The sequence below is a fragment of the Charadrius vociferus genome, unplaced genomic scaffold (assembly GCF_000708025.1).
Source record: "Charadrius vociferus isolate BGI_N301 unplaced genomic scaffold, ASM70802v2 scaffold675, whole genome shotgun sequence".
Taxonomy (NCBI): domain Eukaryota; kingdom Metazoa; phylum Chordata; class Aves; order Charadriiformes; family Charadriidae; genus Charadrius; species Charadrius vociferus.
The window spans coordinates 144470-161446 of NW_009648554.1; the positions used below are offsets into that span (position 1 = coordinate 144470).

The 16977-nt window shown below is 37.4% G+C and overlaps 1 protein-coding gene across 1 annotated transcript in view; it reads left to right on the plus strand.

Moving 5' to 3' along the window:
• Window positions 1-16977, plus strand: part of LOC104287393 (A disintegrin and metalloproteinase with thrombospondin motifs 6-like) — a 160151-nt gene that overhangs the window by 130427 nt on the left and 12747 nt on the right. The window contains exons 19-21 of the mRNA XM_009886090.1: window positions 1581-1719; window positions 11348-11477; window positions 14922-15126. Coding sequence (XP_009884392.1) covers window positions 1581-1719; window positions 11348-11477; window positions 14922-15126 — 474 coding nt within the window. The remainder of the gene's footprint in view (window positions 1-1580; window positions 1720-11347; window positions 11478-14921; window positions 15127-16977) is intronic.

Below are 16977 nucleotides of genomic sequence, written 5' to 3' on the forward strand. Positions count from 1 at the left end.
GGACACAACTTTTTAACACAGCTTGCTTATCTTTCAAAATTGACAGGCAAACATTGTGATGAAAAAGGGATAAAGTCAGAAGAGCCCCAGGAAATCTCACAGAAAATGCCCCATCTGTGTTAAATGTGCTTTGGAATAATGGTAGCAAAAAATTGTAAATGGGGCGTATAATATATCTCTGCATACTGCTGATACATGAAGGTGTTAAGATATAGTATGACAGTTTCTGACAGTTCTGTGGATGTCGGTGGTTTTAAGCCTGGCCTGAGTGTGAAGTATACTTTTACCACAGCAAGCGTATCATGATTTGACCTGTATTAAAGTATGTTACTGTGACATACATTTCTCTGAATAGATTGTACAAAATCTGAGAATGTAACAGAAGATGTGACCAGGGTCCTGGTACCCTGTCACTGACGGTAGGCGATAGTGAGCCTACTGTTGCTCTACTGTGTTGAGGAGGAGTATAAGAATAGGGTGATACATGCCCAGTATATTCTATCAGCTGCCAGATTTGCAGTTCAGGGATTGCTTGAGCCAAACAGGGTATTTTTGTATATAGAATGATAGTCACATTTTAGGCAACATTTTCAAACACCCAAATTCTGTTTTTTTCTGCTGTAGCTGTGGATAAGCTAGAGTTCATATAGAATGAGTTACATAATGATTAATAGTGCCTTTTCTCATTCAGTCAGCGCCACTGACTTTCTTACTGAAAGTTCTCTGCTCTTTTGTCCAATGGAGATAGGCAGATATGCCTCTGCAAAATATCACAGAATGTAGAAGGGGATGAGAAATAGCTCTAAGATGTGTCAGATTGCTGCATCTTAACATGATATATATTATTAGTAACAGAAAGAAAAAGGTAGAGAATCAAAGACTACTGTTGGACAGGTGGTATGTGGAAGTGCAGTTCAACAATGAGGATAGACAAAAACTCATAGTGATTGCTGCACTTCCATCTGTATCACTTGCAGTGGTATAGCTGCAGCGAGAGTTTTGATCTTCCTCTAAAGGAACCACAGGTGAGATTCCACCAAGCTCACGCTGTTGGCTATTGCATTAGGAAAACAATGACCTCAGCAACAGTCTGTTGCTGTTACTATTATTACTACTATTATAGTCACTAGAAGTATAAGCAAGGGCAGAGCTAGGTTCATAATTGGTTCATAATCTCACAAGACTTCAGTGAGGACTGCTGCATGTTTGCACAGTAATGTCCTTAACCAACTTTGACCTCACATAATTATTCAGCTACCGAATTAACTTCCATTAAGACATTACTTTTATGAAAACTGGCTTTTTAGAAGAATTATGTCAAGAATAAAGAACTTACAGAAGTTATAAAGTTGTGTCAAGGGGAAAAAAGACAAAGCTCACCTCAGACAATAATATTTTTCTTTTATATATGTTTTAAAAGTTAATTCAGATTCTTTTGGGAATACCTAAAAGAACTACTATGGCTTCCTTTATTACTTTTTTCCCTTCCATGGGACATAACACATACCTAGATTAAATGTCACTGTAGTTGCTCTCTGCTTGCCTGTTTTAATGGTATAACCAGTTGTTTTCAACTACAGATTCTGCTACAGGAACAAAATTTGGGTATAAGGTATAAATTCAGTGTTCCCATCTCTCGCACTGGCAGTGGAGATAATGAAGTTGGCTTTGCATGGAATCATCTGCCTTGGTCAGAATGTTCTGCTACTTGTGCTGGAGGTAAGACACCAGGCAGTCAAGCTTTGGGGTAAACTGAATTGCAAGATACCGTTTACTACAGAATTATTAGGTAACTAATTGAAAACATTTCTTTCAGACATGCCTCAAACCTTAATTTAGTGAAAGAACATTTACTTTATCACAATGGATTTTGTTGTTTTCAAGTGCATTTAATATGTTCAGATCTTTTTGTTAAATACAGTGTATCTTGGCACAGTGTCTCTGTCTGCTGATGCTTCTGAGATTCTGTTGAAGCTGGGATGTTTGCTTTTCACAGGAGCTTTCTTGATAAAGGACATCAGAAGTTTTAAGTAAGGAGATTAAAAAACAGAAGGCAAATAAGTCAACTGTAAATAAAGGGATGTGTCTTTGTGTGTTTGTAGGTATGCTTCACAAGATCCTAGTCAGCCCTCCTATCCTCCAGCCACCAAAGTTTAGGATACATACTAGCAGCTCCTCTGTAGCAGATAACAACTCAGTTATACTTCCCAGCCCATAGCAGTATCTGACAATTGTTGCCTATTGGCAGCAGTGGGGGATTTGTAGGTTGTCCCATATGATTCATCATGGGTGTCTTTGCCCACAATTTACTATATTCCTAATCCTCCCTCTAGTGGCCACCAATGCAATTCTTTACCTCTGGCTGGGAGAGCAGGACAGTTGGCTTCCTTCAAAGCCAACACCATTGCTGCTGCATGGACTGGTGAGTAGAAGTGCTGTGTGAACAGTATCTTTCTTCTCTCTGGAGACTGAATGCATCATCTCCCCAACATACCTCAGTTTCAGAAGATATGGGAGAGAGCTTTAAATCTGCCTCAGAATTTCAGTTTTCTGTACTTGCCCATAGCAAGAAGAAGACACCATATTTTTTAAAAAACCTTTGGACCAAATATTTGTCCTTTTCCTTTTTTTACGGCTACTGGAAGTATTCATGTTTAGAATCATCGTGACATCTTTCTGCTCGATCCTGCTGTGGCTGTTACTAGTTGTTTGCTGTTTAAATACAGCAGTTTGCTTAGCCATATGCAAGATACAAATGACAGCACAAATTCTATTCTGTGAAGCTAAATAGAGAAAGTCTTGAAACGAAATAGAGGAAAGTGCCAACTTTCCCCAATATTTTTATTGTTCATTTGTTGGATTCCTGTAATCAAATGAGTGACAGATTGCTTTTTTAACTACTATTTTAACAATGGTAAGTCTGGTAGGAAAATGAACGTTTTAAAAAATCTCATAGCAAAAGACAGTTCCAAGTATCAGAACCTTACAAGTACTGCCAAATCCTATTTTTATGATGGCAATGAGTTAATGATATTTTTAAAGTCATGGGAAAACTCCCCTTGATTTAGGTAGAGACAAGATTTTAGCCATGGATCTTCTGTCATGCAGGCCATTGTCACTTCAAAGATTTGAATGTATACAACAGAAAAAATAATTGGCTCTGAAGGAGTAGGCAGTTGTCTAGATAAGAGCATTTTTTACATTAATCAATTAACTTTTAAGGGAAGATTTGTGAATCCGTGATAACTGCATACATTTATTATTCGTTTGAACCTTTGCAGGGGGAGGGAAAGATTTTCTTCAGTAACTTATGGTGGCTAAACCAGGCACTTTTCTCTCCTTTCAGCTTAGTATGAGGATATACTATGGTCACTTATTTTTAATGAGCTCTGTGCTCAGGGAATAAATGTTTCATTTAGCTATGATTCATGTTAAAAACTGTAGCTGCTTTCTCCATATGAGTACCTGCTATTCCCCCTAGTTTATGAAGCACCTTTTGCCATATGCCAAAAGAAAACACAATTCTAAATCCACTATGATCCACTAAATCTACAATGATCATCTAGTCCAACTTCCTGACCAATTCAGGGATAACCAAAAGTTAAAGCATGTTATTTAAGGGCATTGTCCAAACGCCTCTTAAACACTGACAGCTTTGGGGCATTGACCACCTCTCTAGGAAGCCTCTTCCAGTGTTTGACCACCCTCTCAGTAAAGAAATGCTTCCTAATGTCCAGTCTAAACTTCCCCTGTGGCAGCTTTGAACCATTCCCACGCATCCTGTCAGTGGATACCCGGGAGAAGAAATCTCCCCCTCCATTTGCCCTCCTCAGGAAGCTGTAGAGAGCAATGAGGTCACCCTGCAGCCTCCTTTTCTCCAAACTAGACAAATCCAGAGTCTTTAGCTGCTCCTCATAAGACATTCCTTCCAGCTCTTTTACCAGCTTTGTTGCCCACCTCTGGATACATTCAAGGACCTTAACATCCTTCTTAAATTGTAGGGCCCAGAACTGCACACAGTATTCAAGGTGAGGCTGCACCAATGCTGAATACAGTGGGATAATCCCCTCTTTTGACTGGCTGGTTATACTGTCTAATGCACCCCAGGACGCGATTTGCCCTCTTGGCTGCCAAGAGCACATTGCTGACTCATATTGAGCCTGCTGTCAACCAGCACCCCCAGATCCCTTTCTGCAAGGGCTGCTCTCCAGCCACTCCTCTCCCAATTTATACTTGTGCCCGATGTTACTCTGTCCTAGGTGCAGGATCTGGTGTTTCGACTTGTTAAATTTCATCCCATTAATCATAGCCCAATGCTCCAATCTGCCTAGATCCTTCTGCAAGGCCTCTTGTCCCTCAAAAGAGTCAACAGCACCTCCCAGTTTAGAATCATCAGCAAACTTGCTAATGGTGCATTCAACTCCTTGTGTATTTAATAGTGTAGATTGTGTATTTAGTAGTGTCCTTCATGTTAAAGGAGAAAAGAACAAAATATTCCATAGTTCCTCTGCAAGTGAGCATCGTATCTTGTAGAGTGAATTAAGCAGAAACCATGTCTCCAAAATCTGAGTTTTATTTTGGTATTTTCTTGATTTTTTCTAAAAATAAGTTCTTCAGATTTGCCAGGTAGTTAAAAGAGCTTGCCTGGTAAAAGACAACTCTATTCTTGGATTCATGTACTCATATGTGGGATGAGAATATAATTTCATTCATTTTTAATATCTGTCTCTTAGTATCTGTTCTTAGGCTTGGAAATCCAAAATTACAGCTTTTCTTTTTGTATACTAGAACAAATATTTTCTATATTGAAAAACTTTTCTTTAAAATACAGATTTATATTATCTGGGCTAGTCTTTCCTCTCTGGGAACATTATGTAAAACTGAGCTACATGTATTCTCCATATTAATTCCCTTTCCTGAAAGTTCACTGATAAGTGTTCTACTCCGAGTCAAGAGTTTTTGGAAGGAAAGTTTGTTACTATCTTGTATAGATCTTTATAGCTGGTGGCAGACTTGGGCAAGACTACAGCAAAACAATGCCAGAGAATACCAGAATGTACAGTGGGAGTTTATCAGAGAAGAGTGGGAGAGGAAAGAACACAGGGAATTTGGAAGGGATGGATGGATGGATGAACAGGTTGCTGGAATTCAGAAAAAAATGATGTCAACAACAGAAGATTTTTTTAAGGACCTGATTAATTAATTATTTAATGAGAAAAATCTAAGAAAGGGGAAACTAGAATACATAGAAATAGGAAACGAAGGCTGGAAAGAGAAGAAAGTGCTAAAACAGAAAAGGGTGATATATATCACTTACAGATCACAAAATTGCAGTTTATTTACTCTTGTGCCTGTCTTTCATTATATTATATCTTGTAGGTTTCCAAGGGCAAGTATATGACTTCATCTAGATCCATAAGTATTCTTAATAAGAATGGTGGTATTGTTTAAAAAAATCCAATAAAGGAAAAAAATCCTTCTGTGTATTTTTACTTTTGTATACATTGACAATAAACTCCAATAAGTGCATGCTCTCTTTTTTTTTTTTATTTTCTTCCATGCTTAATAGAATTCTAGCAATAAATGGCAACAAATGACAGCATTTATTATCTGGAATTTACCAGGTACCCTAAGCATCGCTTTTGATTTTATTCATTCTATTAGAGTTCATCTCCAGATGAGTCAAATATCTTACATATTCATGTTTTTTTATGAAATATTCAGTCAGTATATTATTATAAGTAAATTGATTGCTTTCCAGTTTCCTTTGCTGCTCATCACTCTTGTAGAGTGTTGCCTACTATGTTTTTCTTTCATGCTCTCAGATGAATTATGAAACTGTCTTTACACAAATAAAACATACTTGTCCTCATCAAGGAAAATGTAAGTTTGGCTCTGTGATGAACATAGAATAGTTGGGGTTGGAAGGGACCTTTAAGGTCATCTAGTCCAACCTCCCCTGCAATGAGCAGGGACATCATCAACTAGATCAGGTTGCTCAGAGCCCCGTCCAACCTGACCTTGAGTTTCCAGGGATGGGGCATCTACCACCTCTCTGGGCAACCTGTTCCAGTGTTTCACCACCCTCATTGTAAAAAATTTCTTCCTTATATCTAGTCTAAATCTTCCCTCTTTTAGTTTAAAACCATTGCCCCTTGTCCGATCGCAACATGCCCTGCTAAAAAGTCTGTCCCCATCTTTCCTGTAGGCCCCCTTTAAGCACTGAAAGGCTGCAATAAGGTCTCCCCGGAGCCTTCTCTTCTTTAGGCTGAACAACCCCAACTCTCTCAGCCTGTCTTCATAGGAGAGGTGTTCCATCCCTCTGATCATTTTTGTGGCCCTCGTCTGGACCCGCTCCAAAAGGTCCATGTCCTTCTTATGTTGGTGCCTCCAGAGCTGGATGCAGTACTCCAGGTGGGGTCTCACCAGAGCAGAGGAGATCTTGAGATCTGATGAGTGAGCTCAGAAAGTATGTCTGGATTAACCAGCATGCATTAGTTTTAGTGATGAAAGATTCACTATGTATTGGTACTGCCATCTTTATAATCAACTGTTGCAATCGCAAACCACATTTTTTTGTGGACTGCTTTTAAAGATAGATATAGCATTTAAATGCCTGCCATTTTAGTTTAAGAATAAAATGTGCTTCATGTAATTTAAAATTTCGCTACTGAAAGTCATGCAGATTGTTTGTGAATTGAAATCTGCAAAACAACTCAGTTCTCTGGAGAATATGGTCACTAAACCACTGGAGTTTTGTTTTCTATTAGAATTGCATTGATCAGTCATGAGGACATTTTATGTCTTTATTATCAACTGTAGATCTGTAGATTTGAAAGCAGAGTGTTTCTGTATAACTGCTTGTAATTATTCCCCCAAGAGTTTAAACAAACTTGTTTAACTGTGCTTTTTAGATTACTTAAAGAGAGATCATATACTCATAGAAGAGTTGATAATTTAAAAAGATTTTTTTCAATGCCCACGGGGCTTAACTAGGTTGTAGCTGTTGTCTGGGTAAAAACTGCACTTCCAGACTTTTCCATTTCTTTTTCTTGATTTAAAGTTAGAATCTGAATTTTGTTTCTGAAATGTTATTTTAAATAACACTGTAATTAGACAGTAATGATGTAAAGTTTCCTTAACCCATACTTATGTTCCTTGTATCAGAAATCACATACTGTGTGGTAAGATGCTGCATAACATTTTAAAACTGGATTAACATATCTGCCTGGCATGGGTTAAAGATTCTTCACTGTGTGAGTGAATGGTGGTGAATGCTTTCTTAGGGGTGATATGCTACCTGACTAGCATTCAATAAATAACATGGCTGGTTTAAATTTTTTTGAAAACTGAGCACAATGTTACTTTGTGTTCATAGTACTTCAGAATACTTTCTTATTACATAAGCTCCTCAGAAATGAATTTACTGGAGCTGCCAATTTTTAGCCAAACCCTGGAAGGAAATGTGTCTGATGCCAGTAGGAAATTTAGTGAAAACATAACATTAATATCTATGCTATCCCATAAATATATTTGAGAGAATGGTATGCATCATTAAAATGCTTAATTATAAAGTGTGTATAATTTTTTTAAGCAATTTGCAGCTTGTGATAGAAAGGATAAATGATAATTCATCAGAGCTGAACATAAATTCTATGTCAACTAGCAGCACCATGTTACTAGCATTGCTGTTTGGCTACTCCTTTTAAATATTATTTCTCATCATGGTGAAGTTTGAGTAGAAAATTGCAAAAGAAATACTCCTATTCGGGTTGTCAGATCTGATTTTAATTATTCTCATCTGTTGACAGTGCTTACATAGATTATAGAATTTAAAGTGAATCATCTTGTCACAGCTTCTCAAATATTTAGATCTTCCACTTATTTGTCAAGAAAGAAAGGAAGAGATTATAAAGGAGAGCCTAATCTGGTAAACATTTTTCTCTCTCTTTCATGCTGCAATTGATATGTCTTTCCTCTACTAAAATAGTACAAAGGAGTAAAGAACTGAAGAAAATAATCTCTCACTCTGTGTGTGTGTGTATATATATATAAATATATATAACAACAACATTGAAGTGCTAACTGATTTGAAATTTTGAAGATAACTAAAGATCTAGAAATACATGACAAATGAGGTAAAGTGTAACATGATAGGTCACGCTTGACTAGCTAGATATATTTTAACATATAACTCATTTTCTAGACCAAGGAAATGTAGTAGATTAATTCATCTAGACTTTCCTAAGACTTTTGTGGTCACCTACATTTAATAAAGAATTAGAAAATATTAGTAGACAAGAGGCATGCTTAAAATGTAAATCACTGGGCCAAAAGGCAGTGAGCCTAGTGGGCTTCTTAAAGACCTTTCACGTGACTCATCAGACTTCAGTTTTTCTTGTTCTAATGGTAGCATAAAAAGTAGAAAGCTCTGATGAAATTTGCTGATAATGCAGTGCTAGGAGACATGGGGAAGACTGGGATATGTTGTAGTCACGATAAAGGCAGATTTGATTTTAGGATGTATTTCTTTAAAAGTATTAATGACACTGGATAAGGCACTAGTAAAATCCCTCTGGAGTACTGGGCACAGTTTGTATTGTGGATGAAATAAACTCAAGTGTGAACAGATGCACAGAAGGGTTGTGCAAAATGATTTTTTTCCAACATGTAAAGCACATAAATTGAAATATAGCAAAAAAAAGTGGAGGTTGAATAATGTTCAAAATGGTATTTTCTTTTTAGCTTGTTCATGTAGATTTGTGTGTGTAGGATATACTTGGTAAACAGTCTGGCAGCCTTCTGTGCTGTTTAGTGGTACCTACTGTTGTCTGATGTTGTGGCATCCAGATACATGTAGAAAGAGCAAATGGAAGAATCTGATTGGTTTACCTGGCTCATGTGTAAGACATCTCATATTTCATAAAATAAAGCTGACTTTAAAATTATTGTGATGTTTATGGATAACCTGAGATGTCAGACATGTGAAATGATTTACAACCTGATTTAAAGTGCCTGCTTTGGGAAGGTTATATGTAGCCGTAATCAAAAAAGGGATATCCCAGCAGCAAAGCTGAGATTTAGGTACTGCAGTAGAGTGAAGACTTCAGCATTAGGCATCTTTGGTCTCAACATAGTAAATGATTTTGAGGTAAGGTGAGGAGGCAGGTGATTTTGAGGGTTGATACAAAGTTGTCACCTGATAAACAGGCAGCCTGTAAGAAACAGTATGTTGAGTGATGAATCTAACTCCTACCCTGCTTGTCAGGAGCATGCACATTTGAGTTGAGGCCCCACATGGAACATTTTTATGTGCTTAGGATCCAGACTGCTGGGTTTTCCTGAAATATTAACAAGGCTATATTTTTATGTAAGGGATAATACCCATATTTTGCAGGATGCCATGGCAGTTATTAAATAGCAATTCCCTATATCAGACTGAAGAAATTTCAAATGGGAGTGCATCTCCAGAAGAGTACTCTGTGTGCCATAGAATAGTTGAGGAGTCTAAGAGGGATAAGGAAAGGGAAGATTTTTTTTAATAAGCATTCTGGGCCACAGTGCAACCAGGGATGCAAGATTCATGGGGCCAATGGCAGAAAGACAAGAAAGGGGCTTAATCTGTTAAATAAGACATTCATCTAGCACAGGCAGGTATGGATTTTCATCCCTGCTCTCAAGATGGCTTAGACATTTTACATCAGACTGCAATTGAATAAAATCTAGAAATAATCTACAGACTAGAAACCACAGTCTTGACACCTTAGCTAAAATAATCACTAAGTCACAGAAGTTGGTGTATGCTCATGGGAAGTAGAAATCCCCTCAGGGTTGAGAAGGGATCATACCTACTATTTCTGGATCTCCAGCCTCATGGGGGACTGCATGACATCCTCAAGACTTGAGAAAAAGGAGGTTACCATTTTCCCCAGGTCCTTTGCACATAATGTCATAGAGACATTTCACATGTCTCTGTGCTTAGACTCGGAAATTTCTGTTCCTAGCCAATCAGGATGCTTTGTGGACCAAACTTAAGGTATCTCAAGGCTAGGTTTGACTCACTATTGGAATTAAATACCTAAATTCTATATAGGTCTCATTTTAGGATTCTATACCAAATTTGATTTGTGTCCATAATGAATAACAAACAAAACAATTACAAGGTAAGTTGTTTAGCTAGTTTAAAATGAGCAAAAGAACTAGAAATGTTTGGTGAAAGAAAATCTCATGTTTTTAGTGGGTGTTCGATGTCTGAAAAACATATTTATACAATTAATTTATTACTGCACATCTACCTCCTATAAAATGCTTGTCTTAAAATCAAGACAGGGCTGTAAAGTTGGCAGATATTTGAAGCCAGGATGTTTTAATCCCTATTTATTTGTATGCATTTCACAATTTGGAAAAAGTTAAATAATTGCTTCTGTTTTTAAGAAAGGTTTAGTGCTTTTTTGCAACTTTTATCATACAAATAATCCTATTATTTCAGTATTATGACTACTCATGTTCTATAAGTGCATATGAATTGCAGATCCACAGTCTTTTTATGCTAGCAAACATCATACAGCTTGTTCTAAGAACAGAGGCGGCCAAGTATAGCACTGTTTACAATACTCTGAACTGCACTGTTGTCATATCAATGGTTCTTTAATGCTTTTCTTTAGATCCTGTTTTTTTAAAAATTGGAAAACCTGCTTATTGTGTTACCTCATGTTGCCTTGGCAGTGATATGACATTATGTTTTGGGAATAATAATCAATTCTGAACTGTCCTGTTGATCATTAACAGTAAAAGAGGAGCTGGGAGTGCCAGACAAAATGCGAGTGCACAGAGACAAACTGCATCTTTCAGAATGAATATTACTTCTATTATTTAAATGAAAAAAATGTTTATAGGATGACACGTATAAAAATACAACACTGTATCCCATTATTGCTGTTTTATTTTAAACCAGAGTACATAAGCAATAATTCTGCATTGAAGTGTGACTACATTCTATTTCATGATGTTTTGTTTTGAAATTGAAGTGTCTTTTACTGGGAGAGGATGGCAGACAGAAAATGGATTTTGTGCAGTATACAAATTAAAAAATCTGTTAGTAAATCTATAAATATATTCCCTTTGTTTTAGAAAAGAACAGCAATTTAAAATACTCTCTCAGTGGGGTGGCCTAAAATTGAAGGAAAAAGATTTTGTGTGGTCCAGTCAATTGGAATTCACACACCTTGAGAATTCAGCCAATTAAAGTGGGGATAGTAGGATTAATAATCAATAGGTGAAATACACTTTAAATCAACAACTAGAAGAGCAAGAATGATTAATTAATAGTGTTTCATTTCATCCCAAGGTGTGCAGAAACAAGAGGTGGTGTGTAAAAGGCTGGATGACAACTCCATTGTACAAAACAATTACTGTGACCCTGACAGTAAGCCTCCAGAAAACCAAAGAGCCTGCAACACTGAGCCTTGCCCACCTGAGTAAGTCATTAATCACGAAGATGGACATCTGTTTTGCATAGATAGAAAAGTCTTTGTAATATATAATAAATCCATTTGACCAAAGGTGGTATAAAATTCTCATCTAGCATTAGGGTCCTGTCTTATCAGACAGGATATTTGGTTTTGTTATTTGTTTATGGTTTCTTGTTCCTCTGGAATCAGTTGTGGAAAATACATCGACCCAGAGGAGGCCTGATTTGACTGGGGAACAGTGGTGTTTAAACTACACAAAGCAACTCAGACATTGTAAGTAAAAAGATACTAGCAAAGCAGTTTCTTATGATGGAAGCATCAGGTGTGGCGAATAGTGCTCAGAAAAGAACTGGGGGCCATTCTTAAGGCAATAATGACAGAATCTTGAGGTGAGGGGAAACTAACTTTCCCATAGATATTTACAATGCATAGTAAATGTTTTCCATATTTTTAAGTATAGTATATTAAAATTTGTGTTAAAGTGTTCAGATGAGAAATGGTAAACATAGAAACTGCTTAGTAGACCAAACCATTTACTGATAATAGTTTTCTTTCCAGGATTCTCAGTGTTGTACAGTAATGCTGTGTGCCTTTAGGATTAGATACATACTTGGTTAAGTCTATTTAGTTTTATTTTTAAAGTAGCTGTATGCTACATATTGAAAAGATAATTAAAAACATATCAGCTCATTTGTTCAAAAATGAAATTTCGTAAGGACCTATAGCATAGCTTAATCTTAACAAAAAAACTGTTTAGAAACAGCTGTGATATTTTGCACTAGAAAATAATTTCAGCATATGCACAACAGCTCCTTCTTACATTTTGAGACAAATAATAAAACAGTTTATTGATTTACTCATGATAATCACAAGTTTCATGATAATCTGTAGCTAATTCTAATTGGGCATGAAAATCATTAATACTGATTAAGTGTAGATATTGCACAGTGAAGAAATACTGTGGTCTCTTTTAAATGTCTCTTAGAAACTGTAAAACTATAGCATGAAGGACACCAGGAGGAATGCGACAATACTATAATGCATTAAAACCCAACAGGTGTTCATGAAGCCAGTTTCTTCCTAGAGCATCAACTACTTAGTGACAGGTTGCAGGATGGCAGAGCAATGTCTTCTACACTTATTCCCCCTGTGCCATGTACAATACTCATTTAACATAAAGTAAACAGAAGTGAAGCCATTACCCCGCTTTCACCTTGAGTGTGTTTGAAGGTAGATGTGCTGTCTCACAAACAGGTCTAAATTATTGTCCCCATAGTCTATGTGTAAATATATGCTTATCCTGCAAGGATATGAAATTGTTTTCTGTTTGTATAACACTGTTTAGCATGGCTATAAGTGCACTAACTAAACTCCCACACCATATACCTGAGAGCAGAACTTGGGAAGTGGTCACGTTTGGTCAGTTCCTTTTTACCAAACACATCCCTATCCCTTCCTTTGTGTGGCTTAACTATTAACAAATTAGCACTTTAAAAAGTAGTGTTAACATAGTTATTCCAACATAGGTAATTTTTTTTTTTTCACTGACTTTATTTAAAAAAAAAACCACCAAAAAACAAAAATCCCAACAAACCCACTTCTGGATTTTCCATCCAGTACAGCAGGGAAATTGATGAACATGGTGAAACTCAAGATTCAGAAAGTGGGTGGTGTGTATTAATTAGCATCTGCTTGAATATATCAGAGCAGTTCAGCCCACATCTGCCTCCATTCTGATGGTCACCACAGGGTGAATGCAAAGTGCCAAACTCTGAAGGAAGTGTTCTTTATTCCTGATCCCGTAAGTAGTCTAGAAGGCGGCTGTTCAAATACCATCTTTTGAGATAGTTCCCCAAAGAAGTTTGACCCTTTTGGCTGGAAGATTTATCACCCAGTAAGGCTTACTCTTTAAATAGAGTGGCCAAATATTTCCTTTTCTTAATTAACACAATTCCACTTTACTTGTGGGGAAAATGTTACTCCTTCTAACTGAATGCCAGTTACATTATACTTGAGGGTCCTGAACAGCAACAAAGACTGTGTTTGTTCATAGTATTTTGTTTGTTATTGCAATAAGTAACTCCTAAAGTTCCAGATTTCAGGAAAAGATATAGATAACTCTCTCTGGATCCTATGAACAGTACTGTCATGTGAGATACAGTATAAACATTAAAAGTAACTGAGAATGCACTTGAGCAAATCTTAGTACCAACTAAAAATTAATACTTCAGCCTCCTCAAAGCTGTGAAGAGCTTCTAATTCTCCTTACTGTGGTAAAAGCATAAGTTTGGTGGTGAATAATCATAAATTAATTCTCTTTCACTGGGAAAATAATGACAGAATATGGCATATTTGTTTGCATCTCTGCATTGATCTAGGTTCCTATTAGAATATATTACATATTCTGTAATACAAGAAAGGATAGCAGCATATCTTTTTGACAGAGGCTTCAGAAAATGACAAATCTTATGAGGCAGCTCCAAGCATACCTCCAGGAACATCCACAGTGAATGACATGCCTGACATTTTTGGCATGTTGGCAGCATGTGATAGCATATTAGACTTCACCTTCATCCTTTGCAAGGATGATCCGGGTGAGTGTATTTAATCAACATATGAAATATTGAAGACCCAATGTGCTCTACAATGTGAAGAGATATTTCCAGTGAATAGAGCTGCATTAACCATTCATCAGTAGAAAAAAATTAATATTACTTTACAGCCAGATTAACAGCTGCTTTAATCTCTGCGGCATCACAAAGTAATCTAAATATACTGTACAGCTCTCAACTTTTACTACGTACACACAAACACTCAGAAGGTCCCTCTAGCAGCTACCATGCAGTGCTTTACATTTTGTAAATATTTGTTGAGGTCATTTTCTTATGTGATGAATTATGTTTTACTAGTGTTTGCTTTATTTACTCTAATAAATGAGAATATTTTGCATTTCTGTATAGCCTTCTATAAAAAAATTTAGAAATGTTTCATAATTAGATGAGAATTAAATCTCAGAAAGCCCAATTTTGAGATCAAATTATTTTATTGCAAAGATACTAGAGAGGCAAGCATCTTGGCTTTTAACTTGTGCTTTAATCTACAGCAGTGATTCCCAAACATATCCAATTGCAAACCACTTTCAGAGGAATAATTTCATACAAGTCATGTACAAATCTACTTAAATAGCTGCAGTTTTGTCAGGCTCAACACTCCTTTCTAACTACTATAGCCTAGGCTGGAAATCGCTGCTCTAGAAAAATACAAAGTATTATTATTATTCGAAGATATGATTGCAGTGAGGCATAAATTTAAATGGTCAGTGAAAAGACCTATGTATTGTTAACAATGGTTTAGGTTTAGTAATTTAAACTATTTGGATTCTAGGTTTGTGCAATTATCTACTCCATTTCTGAAATGCATTAACTGAGCCTCCTAACTTTTTCTATCCAGATGGTTTATAGGAGATTGGTCAGAATGCAGTAAGACCTGTGATGGAGGAATGCGTTCAAGAACAGTTCTCTGTATCAGAAAGATTGGGCCTTCTGAGGAGGAGACACTGGACAATACCAACTGTTTAACACATCGGCCTATTGAAAAAGAGCCGTGTAACAATCAGTCCTGTCCCCCACAGTGGGTCACTATGGACTGGTCAGAAGTAAGGAAATTTTGCTATGTTAGCTTATTGGCAAGAGTGAAGACGAGCTCTGACCACTGAATATTAGTACATTTTCTATTGCTGCTTGCTAAGTAAAGAATTAATAAGAAATTCAAAACCTGATAGATTTAGAGTATTGAAGCAGGTTTTTGTCATTCATATTTCTTATTTTCTTCTATGTTGTCAGTTCTGTTGTTTTGTCAAATGATTATGACCTGGTTTTATTAATCATAATAGAAAAATAGTAAAATAAAAAATAGAATAGTAAAATAGTAATAAAAAAACCCAACAAAACCCCCCAACCCCCCCCCCCCCCCCCGAATAGCCATTTTGTATGAGATAATTGTCTTAAAGAAAAAAGCAATTTACATTTCCATTGCTTCCTGAAATGGCAAATAGCTGGAGAGTAGAGATGATGGTTTTACAATATCAGAAGCCAGAATAATATGCTAGGTTTTATCTGAAGTAACCATGCTGATGTTAAGCATCACCTTTCATAGTAACAGGACTGAAATTCATATTCTCTTTATCTTTTGTTAAATATGGTGGTATCTCTTATAGTATAAGCCAAATTTTGACCTTATACTGATTCAAGTATTAAATCTGAAGGATGTGAACCAGTGCAGCTGAAAGAAGATAGATTGATCTGTGATACATTTGAATGGGACTGCATCACATGCAAATCAGAGTGCAAAACTGTGTTTTAAAATTAGTTTGTTTGGGGTTTTGTCCTATTGTTTCTTGGAAAACTATTCCTGAACTTTACTCTTTGAATTGCAAGAAGTGTTCTAATGTTCTAGTTCCATGCCAGTTTATACCTGTTTGCTTTTGTTATCTGAAACAGCTCCTTTTCCTTTCCAGTTACTATTTCATCATAGAATCATAGAATGGTTAGAGTTGGAAGGGACCTCAAAGATCATCTAGTTCCAACCCCCCTGCCATGGGCAGAGGCACCTACTACTAGACCAGGTTACTCAAAGCCCCATCCAACCTGGCTTTGAACACCTCCAGGGATGAGGCATCCACAACCTCTCTGGGCAGCCTGTTCCAGTATCTCACCACCCTTAGAGTAAAGAATTTCTTCCTAATATCTAATATAAATCTACCCTCTTTCAGTTTAAAACTGTTACCCCTCGTCCTATTGCTACACTCCCTGAAAAAGAGTCCCTCCCCATCTTGCCTGTAGGTCCCCTTTAGGTACTGGAAGGCCACAATAAGGTCTCCCCGGAGCCTTCTCTTCTCCAGGCTGAACAACCCCAGCTCTCTCAGCCTGTCTTCATAGGAGAGGTACTCCAGCCCTCTGATCATCTGCGTGGCCCTCCTCTGGACCCGTTCCAACAGGTCCATGTCCTTATGTTGGTGCCTCCAGATCTGGATGCAGTACTCCAGGTGGGGTCTCATGAGAGTGGAGTAGAGGGGCAGAATCACCTCCCTTGACCTGCTGTCCACGCTTCTTTTGATGCAGCCCAGGATATGGTTGTCCTTCTGGGCTGCAAGTGCACATTGCCAGCTCATGTTGAGCTTCTCATCCACCAACACCCCCAAGTCCTTCTCAGCAGGGCTGCTCTGAATCCATTCTCCACTCAGCCTGTATTTGTGTTTGGGATGGCCCCGGCCCACATGCAGGACTTTGCACTTGGCCTTGTTGAAGTTCATGAAGTTTGCACAGGCCCACCTCTCAAGCCTGTCCAGGTCCCTCTGGATGGCATCCCTTCCCTCCAGCGTGTCGACTGCTCCACACAGATTGGTGTCGTCGGCAAACTTGCTGAGGGTGCGCTCAATCCCACTGTCCATGTCACCAACAAAGATGTTAAACAGCACCGGTCCCAGTACCGACCCCCGAGGAACGCC